At 37.6% G+C, this 25756-nt stretch overlaps 1 protein-coding gene across 2 annotated transcripts in view; it reads left to right on the top strand.

Moving 5' to 3' along the window:
• Nucleotides 1-25756, top strand: part of PSME4 (proteasome activator subunit 4) — a 103984-nt gene that overhangs the window by 73395 nt on the left and 4833 nt on the right. For both annotated transcript variants that reach the window (XM_087863397.1, XM_045787973.2), the window contains 15 exons: nt 1281-1417; nt 2349-2402; nt 2691-2820; nt 3505-3586; nt 5048-5201; nt 5757-5826; nt 6893-7018; nt 7530-7682; nt 9290-9394; nt 9941-10032; nt 10832-10963; nt 11328-11536; nt 13403-13488; nt 22620-22748; nt 23644-23799. In XM_087863397.1, coding sequence (XP_087719523.1) covers nt 1281-1417; nt 2349-2402; nt 2691-2820; nt 3505-3586; nt 5048-5201; nt 5757-5826; nt 6893-7018; nt 7530-7682; nt 9290-9394; nt 9941-10032; nt 10832-10963; nt 11328-11536; nt 13403-13488; nt 22620-22748; nt 23644-23799 — 1815 coding nt within the window. The remainder of the gene's footprint in view (nt 1-1280; nt 1418-2348; nt 2403-2690; nt 2821-3504; nt 3587-5047; nt 5202-5756; nt 5827-6892; nt 7019-7529; nt 7683-9289; nt 9395-9940; nt 10033-10831; nt 10964-11327; nt 11537-13402; nt 13489-22619; nt 22749-23643; nt 23800-25756) is intronic.

Genomic DNA, 25756 nt, shown 5'->3' with positions numbered 1-25756 from the left:
GGGTTGCCCTCTTTTCTAAGGTAATGGTGTTCGACATCCATCCTTTTTCAAAACCACTGCTCCAGACCTATTCCTTATCTGTAAAATACAGTCTTGCTATTTCCAACTGTCATTAGATAGGGCTTTTTTGTTGTTGTTGTTGTTTTTGTTTTGTTTTGTTTTTTAAGATTTTTATTTTTAAGTAATCTCTACACCCAGTGTAGGGCTCGAACTCGCAACCCCAAGATCAAGAGTCACGTGCTCTTCTGACTGAGCCAGCCAGGTACCCCAGATTATGGTTTCTTTAAAAAAGGTGTTGGGGGTGGGGCGGGGGTATGCCTGGGTGGCTCAGTCGGTTAAGCATCTGACTTTGGCTCAGGTCATGGTCCCGGGTCCTGGGATTGAGCCCTGCATCAGGCTCCTTGCTCAGCAGGGGGCCTTGCTTCTCCCTCTCCCTGCCCGTCAGCCTGTTCTCTCTCTTTCTCGCTCTCTCTCTCGCTCTCTGTCACAAATAAATAAATAAACCAAAAAAAATAAAATAAAAAAGGTTTTTTGAGGGCACCTGGGTGGCACAGTCAGTTAAGTGTCTGCCTTTGGCTCATGTCATGGTCCTGAGATAGAGCCCCACACTGGGCTCCCTGCTCAGTGGGGAGTCTGCTTCTCCCTCTCTCTCTGCACCACCACCACCACCCCTCTCACCCCCCGCCCCTGCTCGTATTCTCTCTCTCTTACTCTCTCTCATAAATAAATAAATAAAATTTTTTCCTTTTTTTTTCTCTGAAGGTTTTTTTGTGGGGGGACCTGCCTGGCTCAGTTGGAAGAGCACGTGACTCTTGATCTTGAGGTTGTGAGTTAGAGCCCCATGTTGGGTGTAGAGATACTTGAAAAAGTTTTTTAAAATTTTTTTTAATTAAAGCTTTTTAAAATTAGTACTTAATTCACGTGACAAAAATTTCACCCTTACATAACACAATAGTATATTGTATACTCACAGTAGCGTATTCCCTGGGCTTTGCACCCGTCGGTACTCTAATTTTAGAACTTTTTCATCGCTAAAAAGGAAAGCCTGTACCCAGAAACAGTGACTCCCATTCCCCCAGCATCCCTAGCCCCTGGAGATCACAAATCTATTTTCCTTATCTGTGAATTTGCCTGTTATGGACATTTCATATAAATGGAATCACGCAATAGGTGGTGTTTTTATCTGGCTCCTCTCACACAGCATGACGTCGCCAAGATTCCTCTGTGTTCTGACATGTGTCAGTACTTCATTTTGTGCCCTCGATTTTCTTTTTTATAAGATTCCAAAGTCCTGTGTTGAAATAGCAGAATTACTTCAACAATCAAAAAACCCCTCCTCCGGCCAGACAATGCTTAGTTCAGAAGAGATTAAAGAAGGACTTACACGCCAACAAGAAAAGAATGCTGATGCCTTAAGGTAATTTGAACACCTACTTCTCAAGATAGATGGCGTGATGGGTAGCAGGTTTTGACTATTTCTGAGATACAAATTCGCCCTAAATACCTCGTGAAATTTATACATTGATTCTGAAAAAATACAAAATGTTAGAAGGTCATTATTGTGAAGGTCCCAGATTGTCACTTTCAGCTATAGAGGTGGAATACACCGTCTTAAAACTATCTCTAAAAAACTGGTTTTAGGGGCACCTGGGTGACTCGGTTAAGCATCTGCCTTTGGCTCAGGTCATGATCTAGGGTCCTGGGATCAAGCCCAGCAGCAGGCTCCCTGCTCAGCGGGTGGTCTGCCTCTCCCTTTCCCTCTGCCCTTAACCCCTGCTCGTGCTCGCTCACTCTCTCAAGTAGATAAATTGAATCATTTAAAAAAAAAAACAAAAAAGACTGGTTTTAGGTTTTTTGAACCGAAGCAATTCAGTGCTTCAGTGATAACGCTCAAGCAGGAGCCTTCCTAGCTTGATTCTGGCTTTGCCTTATGAATATGCATGTTATTTTTTTTCCTAACATGTCTGTAGAAGTAATGAACTATAACATTATACCCTCCCTCACGTATACCTGGAGTGCCATATAGGTAGACCACTTCTAACTAATTGATTACTACTCACAGATTTACGTTTGAATATCTGCTTGGGGACAGTTGAGGTGCTCAGTGTACCTAGGACTTGTTTTTGTTTTCTCTCTGCCTTTCGTGTTCTTTTCCCCACAGTCTCTCTCCACCCATCTGCTTTCACTCTGGCTTGGTTCTCACCAGGTCTTTTGTAGTCTAGTGTGATGACACGTAAGAAGGGGCTGAATTTGGCTAGAATTTGAGTTTGTGTTACATTATTTGGTGTTCATCTTACTACTGTATTAAAATAATACCTCACTTAAAGTGTTTTTGTTTTTGTTTTAAGGAACTATGAAAATTTGGTAAACACTTTGTTAGATGGTGTGGAGCAGAGAAATTTGTAAGTGCAATTTTGTTTTTAATTCTCAAAGCCTTTACCTTAAATACTGTATAGGAAGTTTCTACCCTGAAAGCCATGAATGGCTGTGTCTCAAAAAATTAATGTCTGTTTCATGAATTTAGAAGAATAAGACGTGGTAAACTTTGGGGCTAATGGTAGCAGTGGTGCTCATCAGTAAACCTATATTAATTCTTAGGAAACTTACACTGTTTCAAATACAGTTTTCTTCTAAAAGTGGTTTTATGAGTGATATGTTTTGTGATTCTTTCTTTTTCCTTGCCTTTTTAGGCCTTGGAAATTTGAACATATAGGCATTGGGCTTCTGTCTCTACTTCTGAGAGATGACCGAGTGTTACCTCTTCGTGCCATACGTTTTTTTGTTGAGAATCTCAACCATGATGCAATTGTAGTTCGAAAGGTAGATACTTTATTGTAGTTACATCTTGCATTTGAGAATTTTTACTTCCCCCGAAGCCTTTAAAGTCTGCACAAGATGCACTTAATAAATGCCTTGAAGTGTGTTGATTTGAAATCTATCACTGTTGGTTCAGAGATGATAATAATTCATCCAACGAATACATGAGGCCATGTTCAGGTGCACTGTGCATTTCAACACTGGGGATGCAGCAGGAAACAAGTTTATAGATTCATGGGAAATCCTGACTTTGAAAACTTAATGACAGGTATGAAGTGTTATAGGAAGGAAAAGGTATCTGAGGATACAACTTTTTGGTTTTATTCACAAAGTGTTAGAGGTGGAATGCAAGGTGGGGCTGACCTAGCCTGGTGCATTACAGAAAAAGACCTTCAAGAAGAAATTTCTAGGCTGAGATGTGAAGAATGAGCAGATACTGACTGGCTTAACAAAGAAAGGATCGAAGTCTTCTAGGCAGACTAGCTTGGATGAAAGTAAGAACTTGAAGTGACCATTTCAAGTCAGATTTAGCACTCACGTGGCTGTGCCGCCAGACGTCAGCAGGTGAGGTAGTTAATCTGCTTTCAAAAGAAGCAGAATCCAGCTTCTGCTTCGCTCAAGGCAGGCAGCCAACCATTCAAGAATTTAAAAATGTTGACACAGGCACTTCACCTGTTTCTCTTCTAGATGGCAATCTCTGCTGTGGCTGGTATTCTTAAGCAGCTCAAAAGAACCCACAAAAAGCTGACCATCAACCCCTATGACATGAGTAAGTACTACCAGATGTAATTAATATGCTCCTCAGTCAAACTGGGAGTTTGAGTTTATAGTTCTTAAACTCAAATATTTTTCTGTACAAAGTATAGAAGTATAGAAAGATCTCAGCACACAAAGTATGACTGTTATAAGGGGAAAGCAGTTGACTTAGTGAAAACTTGTGATAAAAAGTATCTGTAAAACTAGATGGACTCTGGGGCACCTGACTGGCTCAGTAGGAAGAGCATGTGCTCTTGGTCTTGGGGTCATGAGTTTGAACCCCACATTGGGTGTAGAGATAACTAAAATATATAAATAAAAAGAAATAGAGGGACTCTGTCTTCATAATGCATGTACCTTTTGCACACTCTCCACAAACATGTCATCTACTTATTTATCTCACCAACCAAGCAATTATAGCAGTTATTTATCAAACTGTGTTTCAGAGACTTAAAATTAACATCAGTTGCCAAAGACTGTTATCATTAATACATCAGTACGTTAAGTGTTGCTCTCTGGGTTGTAGGTTTAGAGGCAAGGTTAATTTTCTTCTTTATACCTTCCTATATTATGACATTTTCAGAATAGTAATCAGAATGATGATCAGAAAGAATAATGAACTAACTTGATTCGGGGGGTGGTAAATGTCATTTTTATTCCTCTGGCTACCAACTTTTTTTTAAATCTCTGATAACTTCTGTGGTATACAAACAGCTATCTGCAGTCTGCTCCCACCCCATGCTTGGGAGGGGAGTGTTACTATGCAACACCGTCATCTTTATTTGGGAACACTGTAAAATGGTGTTAACAAAATGTGGGGAAGTCTTTCATTATACTCCCTACTACTAATCTTGTTTGTTTTTTAGAGAGGGATAGGGTGGGGGAGGGGAGGGAGGAGAGAATCTTAAGCAGGCTCCACGCTTGGTGCAGAGCTGGACTCGGGGCTTAGTGTCACAACCCTGAGATCATGACCTGAGCCAAAATCAAAGAGTCGGACACTTAACTTGAGCCACCCAGGTGCCCCAGTCCTGCTTTATCCTCACTTGAAACATAGTTTGTAGGTCTCATATTAAATGAGTATTTAATGGTTCCAAAAAACGTACATATGTAGAGAGAACATCAAAGTACACATAGTAAGATGTTAAAGTTTGGGGCGTCTGGGTGAAGAATATATGGGAATTCTTTGAGCTCTTTAAGCCTGAAATTAATTCAAATCTAAAAAGTTTTAACAAAATTAATCCTTTTAATTTTGGTGAAAGGAATGAAGTATGGATCATACTTGCTTTTTTTTTTTCACCCCAAATAATTATCCCAGTAGTGGATAATGCATCCTATGTATGTGGTCTTGCCTTGAACAAATTTTGATAATCTTGTTATGAAGACAAAGTCACACCAGTACTATTGATTGAAAGTTGAAAGTAATTATTGCATGGATATTTTTAAGTTTATCAAATGTAATTGTTTTTTCCTTAAGGTGGATACTCTAAACCTACCCAGATTCTTGCTGGTGATAGGCCTGATAATCATTGGTTGCATTATGATAGCAAAAGTATACCAAGAACCAAAAAAGAATGGGAGTCAAGCTGCTTTGTGGAAAAAACTCACTGGGGATACTATACCTGGCCTCAGTAAGTTGCAACTTGCCGTGTATCTTCTTATTAAACAGCTTATCTTTGATGTAATTTGTTGAATAATTTGGGATTTGTGGAGAGGTTGAGAGGCACTTGAAGCAGGTGTGGAGGTAGTCTGCCACCAAAAACACACATCTCTAGCTTTTTTCTTCTTCCTCTTTTTCTTTTGCTCCTGCCAGTGCTGTGCCTCAGTCCTGCCTCACTCTTTGTATTTCCACTGAAACCCTTAGACTTCTTATTTCCACCCTGATACATCTAAGGAGTTTGTGGATAGTTGCTCTAAATGATGTGCTTACCTGTAAGTACAATATGCGCCTAAACCAGCCCAGAGAAAGACTGACTTGTCTCTTACTGTTGACTCCAGTGACAGGTCATTAGGACACAGTGACCTGATAGATTTTTAAGGCCAGGATTGTTAGTGATGTATTCATATCCCCAAACTTAGCATCTGATGAGAGTTCGTTAAAAGTGCCTTCTAAGGCCGCCTCTCCATGAAGCTCTCCTGGTTTTTTTCCCATATATATATATATTACAAATGTAAACTCTTTGTAGGAATATGGTTGTTTATGCTGGTGTGGACGAGCAGCCTAAGCTTGGCAGAAGCAGGGAGGATTTGACGGAGGTAAGCATTCCATTTTCACTGTGTAAACACTTAACCCTGGTTCGCGCGCATCTTGCTTTTGGCCTCTGGTTTATTTCAAACTGAGTTCATGGTTTTTTTCCCCCCAGTCAGTGTATTTCAGGATAGCACTGGGTGAATACCGGTAAATGTATACTCCCTTACCCCCCTACCCTTCTGTCTCTCCCACCCCCCGGATTCTGTTAGGGCCAGTTGGCACAAGACTTTGCATTTAAGGTTACTCATGTTACTATCCCACTTTACTTGGGTACTGCTTTATATAGTTATCTGCATGTTTCTTGTATGCGTTCTAAATGGTAACAAGCTTCTTGAAGGCAGAGATTGAGTTTTGTTTGTTTGCTGCTGTTGTTTGCTTTTAGTTTTTTATTGCATATAAATGATGAGTACTCAGTAAATGATGTTTGTAGATTTAAGTCCAAACTCTTCATTTTTCAATAAAGTATATTTCTTTACCATTTTGAAAGTTAAGGACTTTTAGTGTCTTTTGCAATTAAGTTAATGACGTAGCTTTTTATTTTATTTATTTATGTATTAATTTTTAAGTAATCTCTGTGCTATATGTGGGCCTTGAACTTAAGACCCTGAGATCAAAAGTCACATGCTCTACTGACTGAGCCAGCCAGGTGCCCCTAATTCTTATTTTCTAATTCAACAAAGTTTACCTTTTAACTTCTGATGTTTTATAAATACAGAAATAATGTGTTGGTGTTTACAGTTGAGGATATTTTCCTCAGTTATACACCAGGTGGCACAATGGTACAGTCTTCATGTACCATCTTCAAGCAGACCGTTGGTGGGTTTTAATTCAGTTTGAGAAATGGAATTCAGACTTGAAGCTGTGAAGGAAAACTTTCAACTATTATGGATATAGCATTTTAGGAGATACTTTGGTTGTAGAAAGCCTCTATAAGAAGTAAAAATTCTTTAAAACAAAAATAACAGCCTACTGTTGATAATCAAAACTTCACAGTTGAATCTTGACGTTTCAGAACCACATTTTTAAATAGAGCTTAAGCCCTGAATGTTGTTTTTTTCTTTAACTTTATAGGCTGAACAGATTATATTTGATCATTTTTCTGATCCTAAATTTGTTGAACAGTTAATTACTTTTCTATCTTTAGAAGACAGAAAAGGAAAAGATAAGTTTAATCCTCGCCGTTTTTGCCTCTTTAAGGTAAATATGATACTTAATATCCTTCTTCGTAAAGCTTATTGACTGTCAGTTTATTGGTTCTTAAGTTTTGAAGTCAGAGTTTGAGTTTGATCATCTGTTGTCTTCTTTCAAAATGGCTGTGAAAGTTATGCCAATCAGATTGATCTTAGCTTAAGGACTAAGAGTTTTTAAGAAAAAGAAGCTTTTTAGTATTTATCTCCAATATTTGTAATTAGCAGTTTAAGAAAGAAACCCAACAAGGCTATGCATTTGAGTTTTTTGAGAGTGTGTGAAGTTTTAAGGTCAGAGAGATTATTAATTTTGATTTCATTCATTATATTTTACTGATATGTAAAATAATAGTATTTTTATTTTAAGTTACAGACATCGTTAAAGCACTTCTAAAGGGTAGAACTCTTGGGGTTTTGTAAGCACCGTAGTAATATAGTAAAGAAACACACCAAGTTATAATGGAAATGATAGTCATTTGAGTACTGAAGAACTTTCTTTTTTTTTATATGTATATATATAGGGCATATTCAGAAATTTTGATGATGCGTTTCTGCCAGTTCTGAAGCCCCATTTAGAACGTTTGGTTGCAGATTCACATGAAAGCACCCAGCGATGTGTTGCAGAAATTATAGCTGGTTTAATCAGAGGTTCTAAGCATTGGACGTTTGAAAAGGTGATGTATTTATACAGCATGTTGCCTGTTAAAGCTATAATACCCATTTATGTAGCAATTCCCAACACAGTAAATATTAATATTTGAAATATGAAATGTTCAAATTCCATATTACTTTTTGAGTATAGGTCACAGACTAGTGGTGTGTGATGTATGGGCAACATTCAGTATCTTTTAAAATTTGAATTACTTGCCAACATGAGGGGAAGAACCCTAAAGATTTCCGTTTCTCTTCATGCGTGGGAAGGTCCTGGAACTGGCCCTGCATTATTGCCCTGCAGCAGTTGGCTGGTGTGCGGTGTGTGGGCTTCTGCTTTCGCGAATCACTCTAGCCGCTCATTAAATCCTTCTCTTAGCTCCTCATTCGTCTGCAGGACTCATTTGATCCCGTAGACAGTTTGAGTTTGACATCCTTTTTTTTAGTATCCTTCTTCTTAATTGTAAGATTTAGTTTCAACACACCTGCCCTAAGGTTAGTTTCTCAGCAAAATGCACTAGGTTGAAAATAACTAGACTGAAAATACCCAGAATGCGAAATTACCAGGTAGGCCACCATTTCCTCGGAGAAAAGATGAAGACACTGGTTTTGGCAGACTTCATTACACATACTTTTCGGGCTGTGAACAGCATATTAATTTAGTTATACATATTCAGATCACTTACTAGATAAAAGTATTTGTTGGTTTTGTACTACTGCCTTTTTCTTGCTCACATAAAGTGAAACAGTTTTATTTAAACACATCACACACATCCTTGCCATCCAGTCTCTGTCATGTTTTAGTCGCTTTTTTTCCAGAACACCTCTCCGTTCTTCATAAGTTGTTTAAGATACATACAGCTTTTCTGCTCTCTTGCCCTTCCCTCCCTTCTCCCTCCTTCCCCTCCTCCTCCTCAGCACCTGGTGCTACCACTAGACATTTTATCCCAAGCCCTCCGTCCTCTGTCCTGTGTAGATCCTTTTGACTAAAGTGTGGTCCATGGACTTGGCAGCATAGACATCACTTGGGAGCTTGTTAGAAAAATAGGATGTCAGGTCCCACTTTGATCTGGTGAATCAGAATCTGCATTTTACCAAGACCTCAGGGTGCTCTGTATTCTCAGTATACTGTGAGAAGCATCTGTACACATATTTGCAATCTCTGTATAACTGAACACTTTTTAAAAGCTATTTATAGTAATCCAAAACTTGGAATTTGAAGATTATACTTAAGGCTAATACTGAATTGTATTAAAAAGTCATTGCTTCCTCTTTGGGGACTTCAGTGACCTCGATAAGCATGTGAAAGTTATGAAATGATTGAGGTTTTGTTTCACTCCAGTGTACTTTGCTACTCAGAAGTTTTAAAAGAAAATTTTTCAGTAGTATGAGATTTTGTAAGGAACCATATAAGATGTCTCGTCTTTTCTAAATTTTTGGGGGGGAAAGCATTCAGTTTTATACATAGGTATTTATGGTAATATGGTGAAGTTACTTTCCTGGATTATTTGGGTGTTCTAAGAAATAATTTAAGTAAGTATCAGGTCATGTGTGTATTTCCGGGAAAGATAGTTGAAGAAAAATGTTCTGAGTATCGTTAACTTTTTCCCATATATTTTGTTTTGAGTAGGTGGAGAAGCTTTGGGAGCTTCTTTGCCCTCTGCTCAGAACAGCGTTGTCCAACATTACGGTAGAAACGTACAATGACTGGGGAACTTGCATAGCAACATCCTGTGTAAGTTCTGCTGCTTTTTTGTGTGTAACTGATCTGTTTAAACTGTTTCATACCCTTTCTCAAAATCTATGAAATGTCATCATACCTCTTGAGTCTTGAAATTTTCTTCATAGTTTTGTCATCTTATATTATTAAGGATGGTTCTGTTTAGCCTTTCAAATAAGCTTTGAGTGGTAACTCTTAAGTGATTATTATGTCTTTTCTCTCATGGTAATGCATTCTTAGATTAAATGGCAAATCATGTCATATATCTGGAAATGTAACTTACATATAGTGAAAGCCAGATGATACGAGGTAGGTGTTATTTTCCACACTGAGTATGTCCATAGCGTGTATACTTTGATTTAAAGACAATCCCTTCAGCTAACCACAGTTTTGTTACTATCAGCCTTTCTGACATGAACTATAATATTTGGATTTGACTAACGTATGAGTTTTACTCTGATTTTCTTCCATTGTATTTATTTGTAATACTAAAGTAACAGGATCTGATTTATATGCAGAATTATAGGACCCCTGTTTTGTTGTTTTGTATTTTCAACACAGGAAAGCAGAGATCCCCGGAAACTTCATTGGCTTTTCGAGCTGCTGTTAGAATCACCATTGAGTGGTGAAGGAGGATCCTTTGTAGATGCATGGTAAATAAAAAGAAAATTTAGAAGGTTAAGGAAAGATTTTGCAACAAAAGATAACAGCTTTGCTCTTGATGTGTAAATGGAAGAGAACTGTCTATACTCCTAAAGGTTTTATAATGTAACTATTTTCTTCTGAGAGATGAGTGAACCAATTCAGTACAATTTATGATACTAAGTAGAGTTATTTCTCAATTGGGAAGTAGAAATGGAGACAACCTGAGCAATTCAAGCAATTTAGATTCAGCCCTCTTCATTCTAGGGGTGGCTTTTTTATACCATGACAATACTAACTTCCTCATCACATCGGCTCGTTTTTTTTGTTTTTTTTTTTTCTTCACTCTTCCTTATTAGGAAAAAAACAGAGTAATCCTTTCAAGGAAAAGTATTCTTGCTGGGATAAAAGGATTTGGAAAAAATTAGTAGGCTAGAGAAGGAAATCCAGGTAATCCTGTTAACAAAAAGAATAAGTTATTGTTATTATCAATTAGTGGGGAATCAGTATCCTCCAAGTCAATATTTCTCTTGATTGCATGGGAGTGGAGAAGAAATGAGATTACAGCGAAAATGATGCAGTAAAAATAATAAGATGTTCTTATATAAGGGTGCTGTTTTGAATTGTCGGTTTTAGTATTTATTAGGTGAGGAAATGTAACAATTTTAAGTAGAATTGTTTTGAACTGTCGGTTTTAATATTCATTAGGTGAGGAAACACAACAATTTTAAGTAGAATATGGACTCCATTAGTCTCGACTGTCGTGTAAAAGCAGGAAAGGTCTCTAACTCTGCTGTGCTTTAATTCTAGTCGACTGTATGTACTGCAAGGCGGCCTTGCCCAGCAAGAGTGGAGAGTACCTGAGCTGTTGCACAGACTACTGAAGTACTTGGAACCCAAACTCACCCAGGTTTACAAAAATGTCAGGGAAAGAATAGGGAGGTAGGTATTCTTTTCCCTGTGGTATGGTACACTTCTTCAATGCTTTTTTGTTACCTTCTAATATCTAATAGTACATACTGGTTATGTTACTACTGAGTTTCATGGGTTCTCTTCTTCAAATTTTGTTTTATATTGTGTTGACACGAGACAAGAGGCTCTGATGTAAAAAGGACAGCAGTGAGCTCACAAGCCAGCGGTGAGCATTCAGCCGGTTCTCAGTGCCTCCGAATTACAGGCGCAGCACAGGAGACCCTCTCCTGGGAGTCATCGTTCAGATACTTACTTTGGTTGGGTCATCGCTTTTGAACGTTAGTTTTATTGATAATATGGCATCTCTTCTCACTCTACATATTTCATTTTACAGCGTGCTGACCTACATATTTATGATCGATGTTTCTTTGCCAAACACTGCGCCAACAGCATCCCCACGGGTCCCTGAGTTTACTGCTCGAATTCTAGAGAAATTGAAACCCCTCATGGATGTAGATGAAGAAATTCAGAACCATGTTATGGAAGAAAATGGAATTGGTGAAGAAGATGAACGAACTCAGGGCATTAAACTCTTAAAAACTAGTGAGTGGCTAAAATTAAAGAAACTTGCTTAAAAAAGCAGACGTTTATTACCAGGGGAAAACAAAATAGGCATTTATTTAGCTTATCCTTTGGGGGTTTTTTCCCCGTTTTTTATTGTGGTAACACGTACATAATACAAAGTTTACAGTTGGGTGGCATCACGTACGTTCACATTGCTGTACAGCCATCGCCAGCGTCCATCTCCAGCCTTTCGTCTTGCACAGCTGAAGCGCTGTACCCATTAATCTGTAACGACCCTTTCCCTCCCTTCCCCACCCCCCACCCCCACCCCCCACCCCCCGGCAGCCACCATTCTGCTTTGTCTCTGCATTTGCTGATTGCAGGTACTCCATGTAAGCAGAATCATGTAGTGTTGGTCCTGTTATGTCGGGCTTTTTAACTTTGCATAGTGTTTGCAATATTTATCCATTTATCCGTTAATGGACATTTAGGTCATTTATGCCCCTTGGCCATTGTGAATAGTGCTGCCAAGAGCAGTGATATAGACATAGCTGTTTTGAGTCCCTGTTTTGAATTCTTTGGGCTTTTGGAAATAGAATTGCTGGACCATATGGTAATTCTGTGTTTAACTTTTTTAAGAGCCACCGGGCTATTTTCCACAGTAGCTGCACTATTTTACCTTCCAACCAGCAGTGCAAGAGGGTTGCAATTTTTTCACGCTCATGCCAATACTTGTTTTCTGTTTTTATGACTTACAGCTATCCAAATGAGTGTAAAGAAGATAGCCGTGGTTTTGATTTGCATTTCCCTGATGATTAGTGGTTGAACATCTTTTCATTTGCTTATTTGCCCTTTTTTTTTTTTTAATCTTCTTTGGAGAATTGTCTCTTCATGTCCTTTTCCTATTTTTGAGTTAGGTTGTTAGTGTTGTTGTTGAGATATAGTTCTTAATATATTCTGGATATCAGCCCCTTATCTGATGAATGATTTGCAAATATTTTCTCATTCGGTGGATTGTCTTTTCACTGTCTTGATAGTATCCTTTGATGCACTAAAGTTTTTAATTTTCATGAAGTCAAATTTATTTTTCTTTGTTGCCTTTGCTTTTGGTGTCATATCCAAGAAATCATTGCCAAATCCAGTGTTAATGAAGTTTTTGCCTAAAGTTTTTTCTAAGAGTTTTATACTTTTAGTTCTTAAGTTTAGATCTTTAATTCACTGCAAGTTAATTTTTGTATATAATGTAAGTTAAGGGTCAGCTTCATTTCTTTGCTTAAGCATGTCCAGTTTCCCAGCAACATTTGTTGAAAAGACTGTCATTTCTTCATTGAATAGTCTTGGCACTCTTCTGAAAATTACTTGGCCATATGTGTGAGGGCTTATTTCTGGACTCTAGTTTATTCCATTGGTCTGTATGTCTGTCCTAATGTCAGTGCCATACTGTTTTGATTTCTGTAGTTTCAGTAAGTTTTGAAATCAGGAAATGTGAATCCCCCAGCATTGTTCTTTTTCAAAATTGTCTTGGTTATTCAGGGTGTCCTGTTGTTTCTGTATTTAAAATTTTTCCACGTATTGTAAGTATAAACAACCAACTTAGTTGTCATTTTTGCTCATTAGGATTATTGCAGGTTAATTTGTCGTTGGTATTTAGTAGGCTGTTAATTTATTGATTCATTTTTTGAGAGTGACTTCAGTAGCCTAGTTTTGACACCCTTTGTTGTGATTCCTGTCATAATGCTGTTTAGTGTCAAATTTATGAAGTCACATAGATGATCTCTTTCTTACCATTGAAGAGTTAGCAGAGCTATCAGGGTGGCTCTCTGACATTAGCACTACAATGTTACTCTGCTCTGTGCTCTCGAACTCTGTGGCGAAGACTGATTCTGCACGTTTGTTTTCAAACAGTATTGAAATGGCTGATGGCTAGTGCAGGAAGATCCTTCTCTACAGCGGTCACAGAACAACTGCAGCTTCTACCTTTGTTTTTTAAGGTAAGTTCATGGCTGAGATTAAGAGTGCATCCCCCTGTGTTAGCTAACTGGCATTTACATACGAACCTGGAAAGAAACAAAGAATGCATCCCGTCTGACCTTCACGGGGAATTTATGTTTAATCTGATGGTGGATAGTTTTTCAGACTGTGTGTAACTGGGTTGGATCGCTAAGAGATAGATAGTACAGGAAAATCATGAGGCGATAGCAGTTTAATATTTGTTGAAATAATCTTTTTGGTATTAGGTAAGACTAGAATCTCGACAGATACATGAAAAGTTTACTGACAGAGCATTGTACACTGATAACCATTTTCCAAGTGATAGTTTAGGAAAATAGTGATAGCTAAAAAAAAAATAATAAAGCCATAGTGACATGTTTTTAATATAGCTATTTCAGATGTGTTTTATTCAGTGTGTAATAAATCTGATGATGTATTATATATTGTACTTATACATACAGTATTTGTATTTACTTTGCAGTGTTCAATGGGACTGTAATTGCTTTTAACAAATACCCGCAGAAGTAGCTTGTTTCCGGTAAAGTTTGATTTGAATTGATGAAAGGTATAGCCTGAGGTGGTTCCAGTTACTCATCTAGGCAGATGACGAAGCTAATAAAACTAAGGTCAAACCCAAGATCAGTGTATTGGTTGCCACAATTCTAGTTTGCAGTCGTGCTGTGGTTAGCAAAACAGTCTGGTTTCTTTCATCACACATTTGGAGGGCTTGGTGCAAACATCACCACTACTTGAAAGTTACTGTTCGGTGCAGTTATCATTTAAGAAGGAGCACCCTTGGTACTGTGTCTCAGCAAGTGGTATGCTAAACTTCGGATTTGCCACAGTACACTTTGTCTTCAGGAAATCTCAAAAAGATAACTCTACTGGTAATTTTCAAAGGATTCACCACTAAAATACTTTTATTAATGCTGTATAGGGCCTGATACCCATGAGTGCCTCTGGGAAATTTGGGCATAATAAGGGTGGACAGTAGTTACTAGTGTATATAGATCCTTGTTACTTGCAGGTTCTTGGTGTAGATAGGGTTTGTCTTTAGGGCAGTGGTGCTTAAACTTTTTTCCACTGCCACATACGCAGTGGATATAAAACATGATCTCATATGTTCATAAATGCGTAACGTGCAGTGAATGTTGGGATAGTTGGAGTTCCATCCCCCTTCTTTCACTCAAGAGAAAGAAAGGAAAAAGTCAGGGGTGCCTGGCTGGCTCAGTCAGAAGGATGTGCAGCCCTTGATCTCTTGGTCTCGGGGTTGTGAGTTTGAGCCCCATGTTGGTTGTAGAGTTTATGTAAAAGTACAGTCTTTAAAAAAAAGAAAATCAGAAAGCAGATATATGAGAGTGAGGTTGATAGAAAGATGTTTTGAATCCACATGGAATTTATTTTAAAAACTTGAATCATTAGAAGGTTGTTTTATGTGAATTGCTTATGACAGGCCTAACATTTCCCCTGAATCACAGATGGTGAGGTTGAGAATCTGCATTAGGCCGTGATGGTGATCGGGCTGTGGGCTGCAGAGACACCGTAGCCCAGATGAACAGCTGCTTTGCAGGCAGACCAGCTGTGTAGAGTGAGGATCAAGGTGTTGCTTATTAAACTGTGGCAGACACTCAGAAATAGTTGGAGATGAGATCGGAAATTCTCTTTTGGACACACTTGAGGTGCTTTGTAGATTCTAAATGAAGTATTACATATCCTATCTCATAAAAAGCAGTTTTATATCAATTCAAAAAACACCCACCTGGAAATCTACATCAAAGTGAAAGTTTCAGTTATTTGCCTTTTCTAGTCAAAGAGTCTCCATATTGCTGAAGGTTAAGGGAAAAGGATTTCCAACCAAGAATAGTTTACAGAGCACTGGTTTTAGAGTAAATAGAGACCTAGTTAAAATCCTGTTTGTGATTGGGCCTCCTTTGTGACCTTGCACAAGCTACTGAACTTCTAAGACTGTCTTCCTTATATATAAGGTGGGGGATGATACCAATATCCCTCACAGAGTTGTTGCAAGGATGAAGTGAGATAATGTCTATAAAGCAGAGAGCACAGGGCAAAATAATTGTATATATTGTAATTATTGCATGTTATTTTTGTTACTAGTCTTTAACTGCCTTTTAATTTGGAATAATAGTTCAGATGCCGATGATCGGGGAGGAAGCAAGGACATGTTGTATCCTCGGTTTCAGACTTCCCTATGTGCTTATCAGAACTCACCGCTGCAGGATAATACTTTTGTATATGTCAAACTCAGAAAAATTTACAGATGTTGTTATAACTGGTACAAAAATACATGCCATTGATGGTAGTTGTTCAGAAAAACTATTTTTCTCAATAATTAGAGGAGAAGAAAGCCCCGTAAAGTGTTCCTTTGCTAACTAAATGTTTGTACAGATTAACACAGGGGGGCAGCATTTTGTACAAGTTAACGCAGGTTAAATCTTACCTGTGATATACTAAAAATAATACATTTGTGTGAAAACAAGCAAAAGAAAGTGTAAGGTCTCCTTTTTGTATATCACATTAGTTAACTAGTATTAGTTAAAGATCTTTACTTGCAAGCACTGCAAACCAAATGTCTGCGACAGTGGCAGGAAATTAGATTACTTAGATTATCTAGGCAGTTGGCTGCCTGGGGACGTAGGTAACAGAAGCTGACAGCCTCATCAGGTGTGTCTCCTTGCATTTCTCTCTCTCCGAGATTTCAGATGTCCAGAGAAAGTCTCATTGGCCAGGCTTTGGTCTCTCACTACACTTGGCTAGGCAGTATGATCCCTCCATTGTCAGACCCTCCAGAATGACAGAAAAGGATGATTTTCCAAAAGTTAATCAAAATGTCTGTTACCAGGAGAGGGGGATGGGTATATTGGCAAGGAAATGCATGTATCAATGCTACAGACATTGTAACACCCTTAGTACTTCAAGTCTTCAGGAAAACCCAAGTCACTGTATGTCAGTCTGTCCTATAGTATGGCTAGAAAGCAAAAGATAAGAATAGGCAGTACCTGAAGAAAGCCCCTAAACTTCACCAGCACAGACTTTCTCCCCCAAACTTGTCATTTTGAAATAGTAAGGATTCACAGGAGTTGCAGAGGTACTGCAGAGAGGTCTCACGTACCCTTCACTCAGTTTTCTCCAGTAGTTACATTTTCAAAACCAGAAAATTGAAATTGGTACAACATGTGTATAATTCTATGTCATTCTATCACACAAATAGATTCCTGCAACCACCAGAACAATCATGATACGGAAATACTCCCATCTTCACAAAAACCACTTCGTGTTACCCTGGGACAGTCACACCTTCCTCCCTCACCACCACTATCCTCTGGCGACCACTGATTTGTTCTCCATGTCTATAATTGTCATGTCAAGAATGTCATATAAATGGAGATATGTGACCTTTTGTAATTGGCTTTTTTCACTCATAAAATTCTTTTAACAGTTGTCCAAGTTGTTGTACCTGGGACTTTTTTTTTATTTTTACTTTTTTTTTTTCAATATCGGAAGGAAGATTACCCCATATATTTTTATGAAAAGCTAGAACCTACCGCCTTCGTTACCAGTTGAACATCCCCAAACTTTAAGGTTGTCTGAATCTTAGTTTTTCTATTAACTATACATGTGCAGTTGGAACACTAAGACAGTGTACGCATGTGTTCTTTTAAAAGTCCTATCTGGGAAGAAAAATAATGCTTTTTAGGAAAATATTAAAGTTGAAAATTAAAAAGTTGAAGTGAGTTGGTAAGATTCCGACAAACTTAACTACAGAGCAGTTGCCGATCAAAGAAATACAGATGTTATTTCTTGAGATGAACTAACGAAGTACTTTTCCAAACTTAGAAGCTTTACTTTGTAACAGAAAAGGTTTTTGTTCCACAAACGGTACTGTTGTTAGTAGATGAAATCACTGCAAAGTAAAATATCTCAGAGATTTTGGTGTATCTGGCTGGCTCAGTTGGAAGAGCGTGCAGCTCTTGATCTCAGGGTTGTAGGGTGTTAGAGGTTACTTAACCAGATAAGTAAAAACTTAAAAAAATACCTTTAAGAGATTTTTATCTTACTGGCACATAGAAGTAGTTCAGCTCAAACAAATTGTTATCCTGTACTAGTAATTAGTAATGGTTAATTTGCTGCTTTGGAAAATGATATTCTTTACAGTGAGGTTTACCTGTTGAATTTCAGGATTTTGCAGGTTTTAGTACATTTTAACCTCTTCTTAACATGAGAACGTTATGTCCTAATTTAATTCATAAAACACATTTTTTTCATGAATGGTAGGAAGAAAGACTGCTGATTCGACAGGTGAGTGAGTCACCTTAAATTTTTCTGGTGGTAGTGGTAGGCCTGCCAGCAAATGAGTATCTTCTTTTTTATACAGCAGTTCAACTATAACCAAACTCTGAATCACCTCATTTCTATTGTGGGTGAATTAAATGAAAAAAAGTTCCATGTACGTTGCCTAGAGATTTGGATTGTTGAGTATTTGTAATAATTTTTATCCTTGATTTCTTTGTTTGATGTTATCTTTTTATACCTTTGTCTTTGAGCACAGCTGTGCCAGACATTGCCTAAGTGTAGGTATGGGATTGTTGGGCCAAAAACACAGAACTATTTCATTCTGCAGATTGACTGGTTTTGTTGTTTTTTTTTTTTTGGCCTGTTACATAATGACCGTCTTCTCACATAACTGCCTCTTCCTCTTTAATGACTGTATTGTATTATCATTTATTTAATCCATTTTCTATGGGTGGTCACTGGTTATTCCCAGTTTTAGGCTCCTAAAAACAGTATACTAACAGTCTTTTACAAATATGCATATATTTGTAGAGTAATTACTGTATATAAACTACCATGTAAAAGATCTGCTTGCATTTGTAATTTTAGTGGATATTGCCCCCCAAAGAGCATGTCTTGTGTTACGTCTTTCCAGCAAACCCTGACATTTCTTAAATCTTTGATGGTTAAATAAATTTTTTAAAAGATTGTTGTACTTCTTGAGATGCTTAGCTGGCTCAGTCAGTAGAGCATGCAACTCTTAATCTCAGGGTTGTGAGTTCAAGCCCCACACTGGGCTTGGAGCTTACTGATAGATAGATAGATAGATAGATAGATAGATAGATAGATAGATAGATAGATAGATAGATAGTTCAAGCCCCACACTGGACTTGGAGCTGATTGATTGATTGATTGATTAAAAAAATATATATATAAACCAAAATTATTGTATTTCTTTAGTGAGACTGTCTCCTTGTACATTGGCTATTTGTATTTTTTTTGCCAGCTATCTGTATTTTGCCAGTTTTCTGTTGGTTATAAAGGAGTTCCATTTTTATAATTTTCTTTATTTTTAAATGATGTTTTGAAGTATGCCAGTCCAGGATTATTTTTTTTAAACAATTCTTTTTTCTTTTTAAATTTTTATGGTTTTCTCTTTTGCATTTAAATTTGTAGTATAAGATAGAAAATTGATACATTTACTTTTATGTAAAGTATTGATGTAAAGGTGCAGCTTAATTTCAAGATAATCTATATTTTCTCCATTCATTTGAGACGAAATCTCATATACTTGTTTCAGTAAAGTCTGCTAACAGAAATTATTTCCATCAAAAACTCGACAAATTATCACAGTGAATTAGTATACTCAGCTTGGAGGTGTAGTTGTTAAAGAAAAAATTATTCTGACACATGTCAAAATTGTGGGGAAGACTTCATTTAGAACTGAATACAGCGAAGACAGCTGGGGATATTTAGCCAGTAAGCGGGATGGGGGGAGGTGTTAGTGCGTAGAAAATGACTAAGAGGAAACAGCAAGAATAGGGGATTCTTGCTAAACTGACTTGACAGGATTCTTGCTGAAAGCAGCCCACGATGATCACATAGGAAGAATGGAGGTAAGGAGCTGGATCAGATACAGAGGTGAGGGATTCGCTCAAATGTCAGGATTCGTGCTACAGCTAGACTCAGTAGGTCCAAGGATAAAAAGGGGGCTCAGAGGAACCTGGCTAAAGTTTGGTAAACAAGGATAGTTAAAGTAAAGGCATGGTTAAGTTCCCATTTGTTATGGGCATGCAAAGAAATTTAGTAATACTAAGCTTTGAATATTTCACCTAAGTCAATACAATCCTTAGTGTTTTAGAGAAGAATAATTTTTTTTCCATATTAAAACTATCCTTGACTTTGGTTGGGGGGGATGTTGTTCGTTTGCTTGTTTTTTTTTTTTTAAGTAGGCTCCACAGCCAGCATAGAGCCCAACACAGGGCTTGAACTCACAACCCTGAGATCAAAAGTCATATGCTTAACCAGCTGAGCCACCTAGGCACCCCCATATTAAAACTATACTTTAATACGCAACTAATGAATCATCGAACTTTACATCAAAAACCAGGGATGTGCTGTATGGTGACTAACATAATATAATAAAAAAAAAACATTAAAAAAAACTATACTTTAAAAAGAAACAAGAAAGTATATTTAGACTGTTTTAGAGGACACTTAAGGGCTGGGGGCAAAGAAGGTTGTCTGGGTACACTTTATTTTACCAATTTATCTTTGGAGCCCTAACAATACTTTTTATGATCATAAAACAAAATGAAATGAGAACTTCCCCCCTCTTTTTTTTTTTTTAAGTTTTTATTTATAATCTCTACACCCAGTGCGGGGCTCAAACTCAAGACCCCGAGATCAAGAGTCACATGGTCCACCAACTAAGCCAGCCAGGCATCCCTGCCTTTAAAAAAGAAAAGCACCGTGAAATAAATGAACCTCACCTTACTGTGTATCTGGTTGTAAGGATAAATATACGGAGCAGTGGCTTTTAAAACAAAATCATACGTGCCTGTGGGGACTGCATCCTCTAATATTGGAATAAAGCTATTACATCTATTATGTAATAAAGAGCCAATAAATGATAATTGTCAATAGTGTTAAAACTCATCAGAGTAAATTCAAAGATCTTACTGGCTTTGTTCAGTAATTCATGAATCGGGCAGTACCCATCTAGCAAATGGAAAGGACTCCAGGGAGCTGTACAAAATGGAAGGTGGTTTTTATATACATATATGTATAAATTTTATTTATTTGAGAGAGAGCATGAGCAGGGGGAAGGGCAGAGGAGAGGAAGAAGCAGGCTCCCCCCCTGAGCAGGGAGCCTGATGCGGGGCTAGATCCCAGAACCCTGGGATCACAACCTGAGCCAAAGGCAGACACTTAACTGACTGAGCCCCCCAAGTGGCCCCCAGAGTGGAAGGGTTTAAAGGCAGAATGGGTTGGGACAAGAAAGGCATAATCAAACAGGATTATTTCAGACAAGGCGGGTGTCTGTCATGCGGTTTGCTTTACTGTTATTGATCAGTTAATTCCTAACTGGTTGAAAGTCACATGCCTTCAGAACCAGAATGAGTGAAACTACAATTAAGTCTTGTTTGCAGTGGTGGGGGCGAGTCATTTCATTTTGGCCTGTTCCTTTTTTAACATTAGGAACCGGAAATTTTAGCACGAGTGACAAGATATAAAAATCCAGCTATTGGGGTGCCTGAGTGGCTCAGTTGGTTGAGCCTCTTGATTTCGGCTCAGGTAATGGCTCGTGGGTTGTAGGATCGCCCGTGTTGGTTTCTGTGCTCAGGCTGGCAGTCTGCTTGAAGATTCTGTCCCTCTGCCCCTACCCCACTTGTGCACACATGTGTGCCCTCTCTAAAATAAATAAGTCTTTAAAATTCCAGCTGTTTAGTAAAACCTCAGTAATCCTACGTTTGAAAGTATCAGTATGATCTCATGATCTGTTTTTCTTTAGAAAATATGCTTATTTCCTAGTTCTGTCCACAAAAAGCCCATAACCAGTAATCAACCTAGTAGAGATCAGTGCTCCTAGTGCCCAGATTATCATTTCCTGCTAGAAGAACCAGGGCTCCGTGGAGAAAAAGCTGACTTCAGGTCTGGACCAAGAAGTGTACAGGATAAACCTGATTCGTATTGTCCTACCAAAAAACCAAGGATGCAACAGTTGTGTTAAAGGAGTCAGGAGCCATTTAGAGCACCAGTAAGAGTAAAACCATTGAATTTGTTGAAATTCATTAGTTCATAAAGACATTGTTTTAAAAATTCATTATTCAGTTTAGGAGGATAGGAAGGAAACCATTGTCAGAAGAAACTGAGGGAGGGAATGCTTTTCTGTATGAAATATTCCAGGTAATAAGAAGAAATGAGTGTCACCATTTTGTAAACCTTTTTTTGTAATGGTTCATTACAGAAAGAGAAAACTGACCATAAGTGAAGGAAGTACCACTGCTTATGTTGTGCTCAAAGAATTAGACTTCAATAAAATCAAGCCTCTAGATCTATTGGCTACTTTACAGGACATACTGGAGCCAATGAAGGCCACCACAGGGAAGGAAGGCCACTATAGGGGACACTGCAAAACCAAGTAGCCAGCCCCCCCCCCTTTTTTTAAAGGACAAGGAATTTTAAAAGAGGGTAGGGAGAATTTAGAGATTTTTTTTTAAATATGTTTTTCATAGAACCCTTTACATTTAAGAGCTGCGTGAACCAAATGCACTGTGTGATCATCACCATTGAACCAGAGTCCAAACAACCAATTTACAAAATAATGGAAATTTGAACACTACTGTGTATTTTATATTTTAACTGCCATGGATTTTTATGGCTGTTGTCATTCCAGGTTTTTTAAATAAGAGACTTTCTCTTTTAGAGATACATAATAAAATAATCATGGGTGAAATATGTCTGGGATTTGCTTCACATAATTTCATTTGGGGATGATAACAGTGAATCATGGAACACTACATCAAAAACTAATGATGTACTATATGGTGACTGACATAACATAATAAAAACATTTTTTAATTAAAAAAAAAATAAAAATAAAATAATTGGGGGATGAGGAAACACAGGGGGCAAAAATGGGAGGATTATGTGTTTGTCGTTGGGGAGGTGATTGATTCATGGGGACCCCTTGCACTATTCCCTAGTTTTGTACATATCTGAAAATTTCTGTAGAAGTTGTTAACGGTAAAAATGTGATTTATTTTATGTAAGGATGCCTTTGTACGTACTGGCTGTTATTTCAATTATCTGTTTGGTTTGTTTTATTGTTCTCCAGATCGCCCCAGTGGAAAATGACAATAGCTATGATGAGCTGAAAAGAGATGCAAAGTTGTGTCTATCACTAATGTCTCAGGGCTTGCTTTACCCTCATCAAGTGCCTTTGGTACTTCAGGTGCTAAAACAAGTAAGAGTGTCTGACGAATATTCCTGTGTTTTAGTTAGAATTTGGTTATCCATTCTAAGAATTTCACCAGGTCAGCTGTAGTACACACACACCTAAAATTTATTTTTCATTTTTAATTTTCTTCTAGTATGAGAGAAGATAGATATTGCCCAAAGAAACAGACCTAGATTCTGTACCTGGCTCTGCTGCCAACTTCTGTGGCCTTGGGGAGATCATTCAACCCCCAGATTTTCTATATACACAAAGAGCTAATGATTGAAGCACCTCGGATGCAAAGTGCTTACGAGGGAGGGGGTGGTCATTACCTTTTACCATTTCCCCTTTATTTTATTCACTTTATTTCCCAATATTTGGTTTAAAAAAAAGAAAAAAGACCTAACTGGTTGTGTCTTTTCTGGCTGCATGTTTGGTATACTGTGTGCTCGGCCTTTACCCAGGTCATAACATGTGTTACATAATATAAAAAAATGAACCTGTTCCCATAGTTTTCAGATTTCTAAGTTGAATTACCACTGAAAAATATTGTTTAACCGCCCATTTTTGTGTGTGTATGATGGAATTTAACAGTTCTCAGTCATTGCTTTTAATCTACTACCTGCTACAAAGTAAAATAACATGTAACTCTTTAAGGAGTCAGAGTATTATAATTTTCTTCAAAAGCTGACCTCTGTCCATGTGTTCCTTACCCTTTATTTTCAGCCATTCTGAAGAACTCACTTGACCTGAAATAGTTCATGCAACCTTCTACTTTGAAGGAGCGATAACACGAGCTTGCTCTAACCATGCCTATAAAAGGTGTCCTAGAAGATGATAGGATTTTGTGTGTAATTCCTGTCTGTGGCCTCCTGCTCTCATCAGCACTATTCCCATTGTTTCTCCTCCTTCTCATTCACAGACAGCAAGAAGCAGTTCTTGGCATGCTAGATACACAGTGCTGACCTACCTCCAGACCATGGTATTTTATAACCTCTTTATTTTCCTAAACAACGAAGATGCAGTTAAAGACATCAGGTGGCTGGTGATAAGTCTTTTGGAGGATGAACAACTAGAGGTAAAATTTAAGACATAGCAAATCAAAATTGAATACATTTAGAGAAAGCATTATGCCCCCCCCTTAAGAACTATTTATGCACTGATGGATTTTTTAAAGCATAAATTATTAAAAGTAACTTTAATTTTAACATTACCCTGTTACTACTTTTGATACCCTAATCATGATTCCATACAAATGGAAACAAACATTGGCCACATTCTTGTTCTGGGGTGTCTTTGCATTTGGGCAGATAACATTTGTGAATCAGAGTTTTCTCATATGTGAATTGCAGGTGATAATATTTTACTTACCTTACTAATTTTCAAAAGGACTAATAGGAATCTGCATGTAGGCAGTTTCAGTTTCAAGAGAATAAAAATCTAGGGGCGCCTGGGTGGCTCAGTTGGTTAAGTGTCTAACTCTTGACTTCAGCTCAGGTCATGCGTGATCTCAGATTTGTGAGATTGAGTGCCCCGCCTCCCTCTTGCACACACTTGCATGCTCTCTCTTACACAGAGAGAGAGAATCAAAATCTACCCACAAATGCTGTTATCCAGTAAAGTTAGGATTGTTGCCCCTTTTTATTTTCCTTGGTAGAGAAATTAAAGGCAACCTTGTGATGAGGCTACATTAATATTTTGTACAAAAAGATAAATCTCTTAGCTAATATAGTCTAATGTAAGAAAAGTATGTTGTAATAAATAAGAAATAAGTTACAGCTTGGCCTTAGGTAAAGAAAATGTAACTGAAATTTTTGTGAAATTTGTACTTTTTTGTGGGTTTTCTATGTAGTGGAGCACTCCCAGTAATTATATACTCTATTTGAGAGCACTGAAAATAGATCGCATCCATAGGAAACTGAGAATGGAAATTTTTCCACCTCCCTAATGAGCCTATTCATTTTGCAATCCAGCCTTCTTGTGTTCTGGGAGTAGATATTGCTAGCCCCTCAAGTACTCACACACAGTTGGTTGTAACAGCTATGACAGGCTTACAGTATTTATAGCTGTCTGTAATTTTTTTTACTTGTATTTTTTAATAACTAAAGGAATAGAAATGAAAAGGTGGAAATCTTGAAAATCAGTGTTTCCTAATTTTAACTATTACAGCAGTTACATTAAATTGCATTTATTGTTTGCTGGACCTTGTTGTAGAACATTTTCAGAAATTATTTTCATATTCCATGTCGTAGGCTTAAGCATAACCGTTACTCTAAATAAAGCCATGACATTCATTAAAACTATCATATTTTTTTTACGATTTTGTTTTTTCTTTATTTAGGTAATCTCTATATCCAACAAAGGGCTCAGACTCAAAACCCTAAGATCAAGAGTTTCATGTTCTACCAATTGAGCCAGCCAGGTGCCTCTGTCATATTTTTAAAACAGAATACTAAGTATCAGTAATAATCAGCAAAAGCTACTCATGATAATACTGAAAAAACTTTGTAATCTAAATAAGAAATGTTTAAAGAAAACTATTAGATATAAAGGAAAATTTTTAGGGGTACCTGGCTGGCTCAGTCAGCAGAGCATGTGACTCGGTCTCAGGGCCATGAGTTCAAGCCCCACGTTGGGCATAGAGCCTACTTAAAACAAAATGTATAATGACAGTAACAGGGTTAGCAAGGTATATACCGAGTACTCCGCTTCAGACTTGTGTCGTAGTCTGTTAGCACTGGCTCTTGAAAAGCAGCTGATAGCCACCAAATTAATAGTAAAGTTGTTCATACATTAAAATTTAGTAGTCTCAATTCTTAGAATCTCTCCTAAGAAAATACATTGCAATATAGAAAAAAATTACATAAATTAAGAATATTTTTAGCATAGTAGTGAGAAGTTGAATACATTCTCATCAGTAGTTGAATATAAAAATGAATCGTGGTATGAAAGGAAATAGTGCACCAAGTATGATGTAGTAAAATAATTTATAATGTAATTCATTTAATAGTATAATGAAAATGTTAATTACCCCA

This window comes from Ursus americanus, chromosome 7 (assembly GCF_024610735.1).
Source record: "Ursus americanus isolate L20-20 chromosome 7, mUrsAme1.1.p, whole genome shotgun sequence".
Classification (NCBI taxonomy): Eukaryota; Metazoa; Chordata; class Mammalia; order Carnivora; family Ursidae; genus Ursus; species Ursus americanus.
Note: the sequence above shows the minus strand (reverse complement) of the source record. Positions and strands in the feature narration are given on the sequence as shown.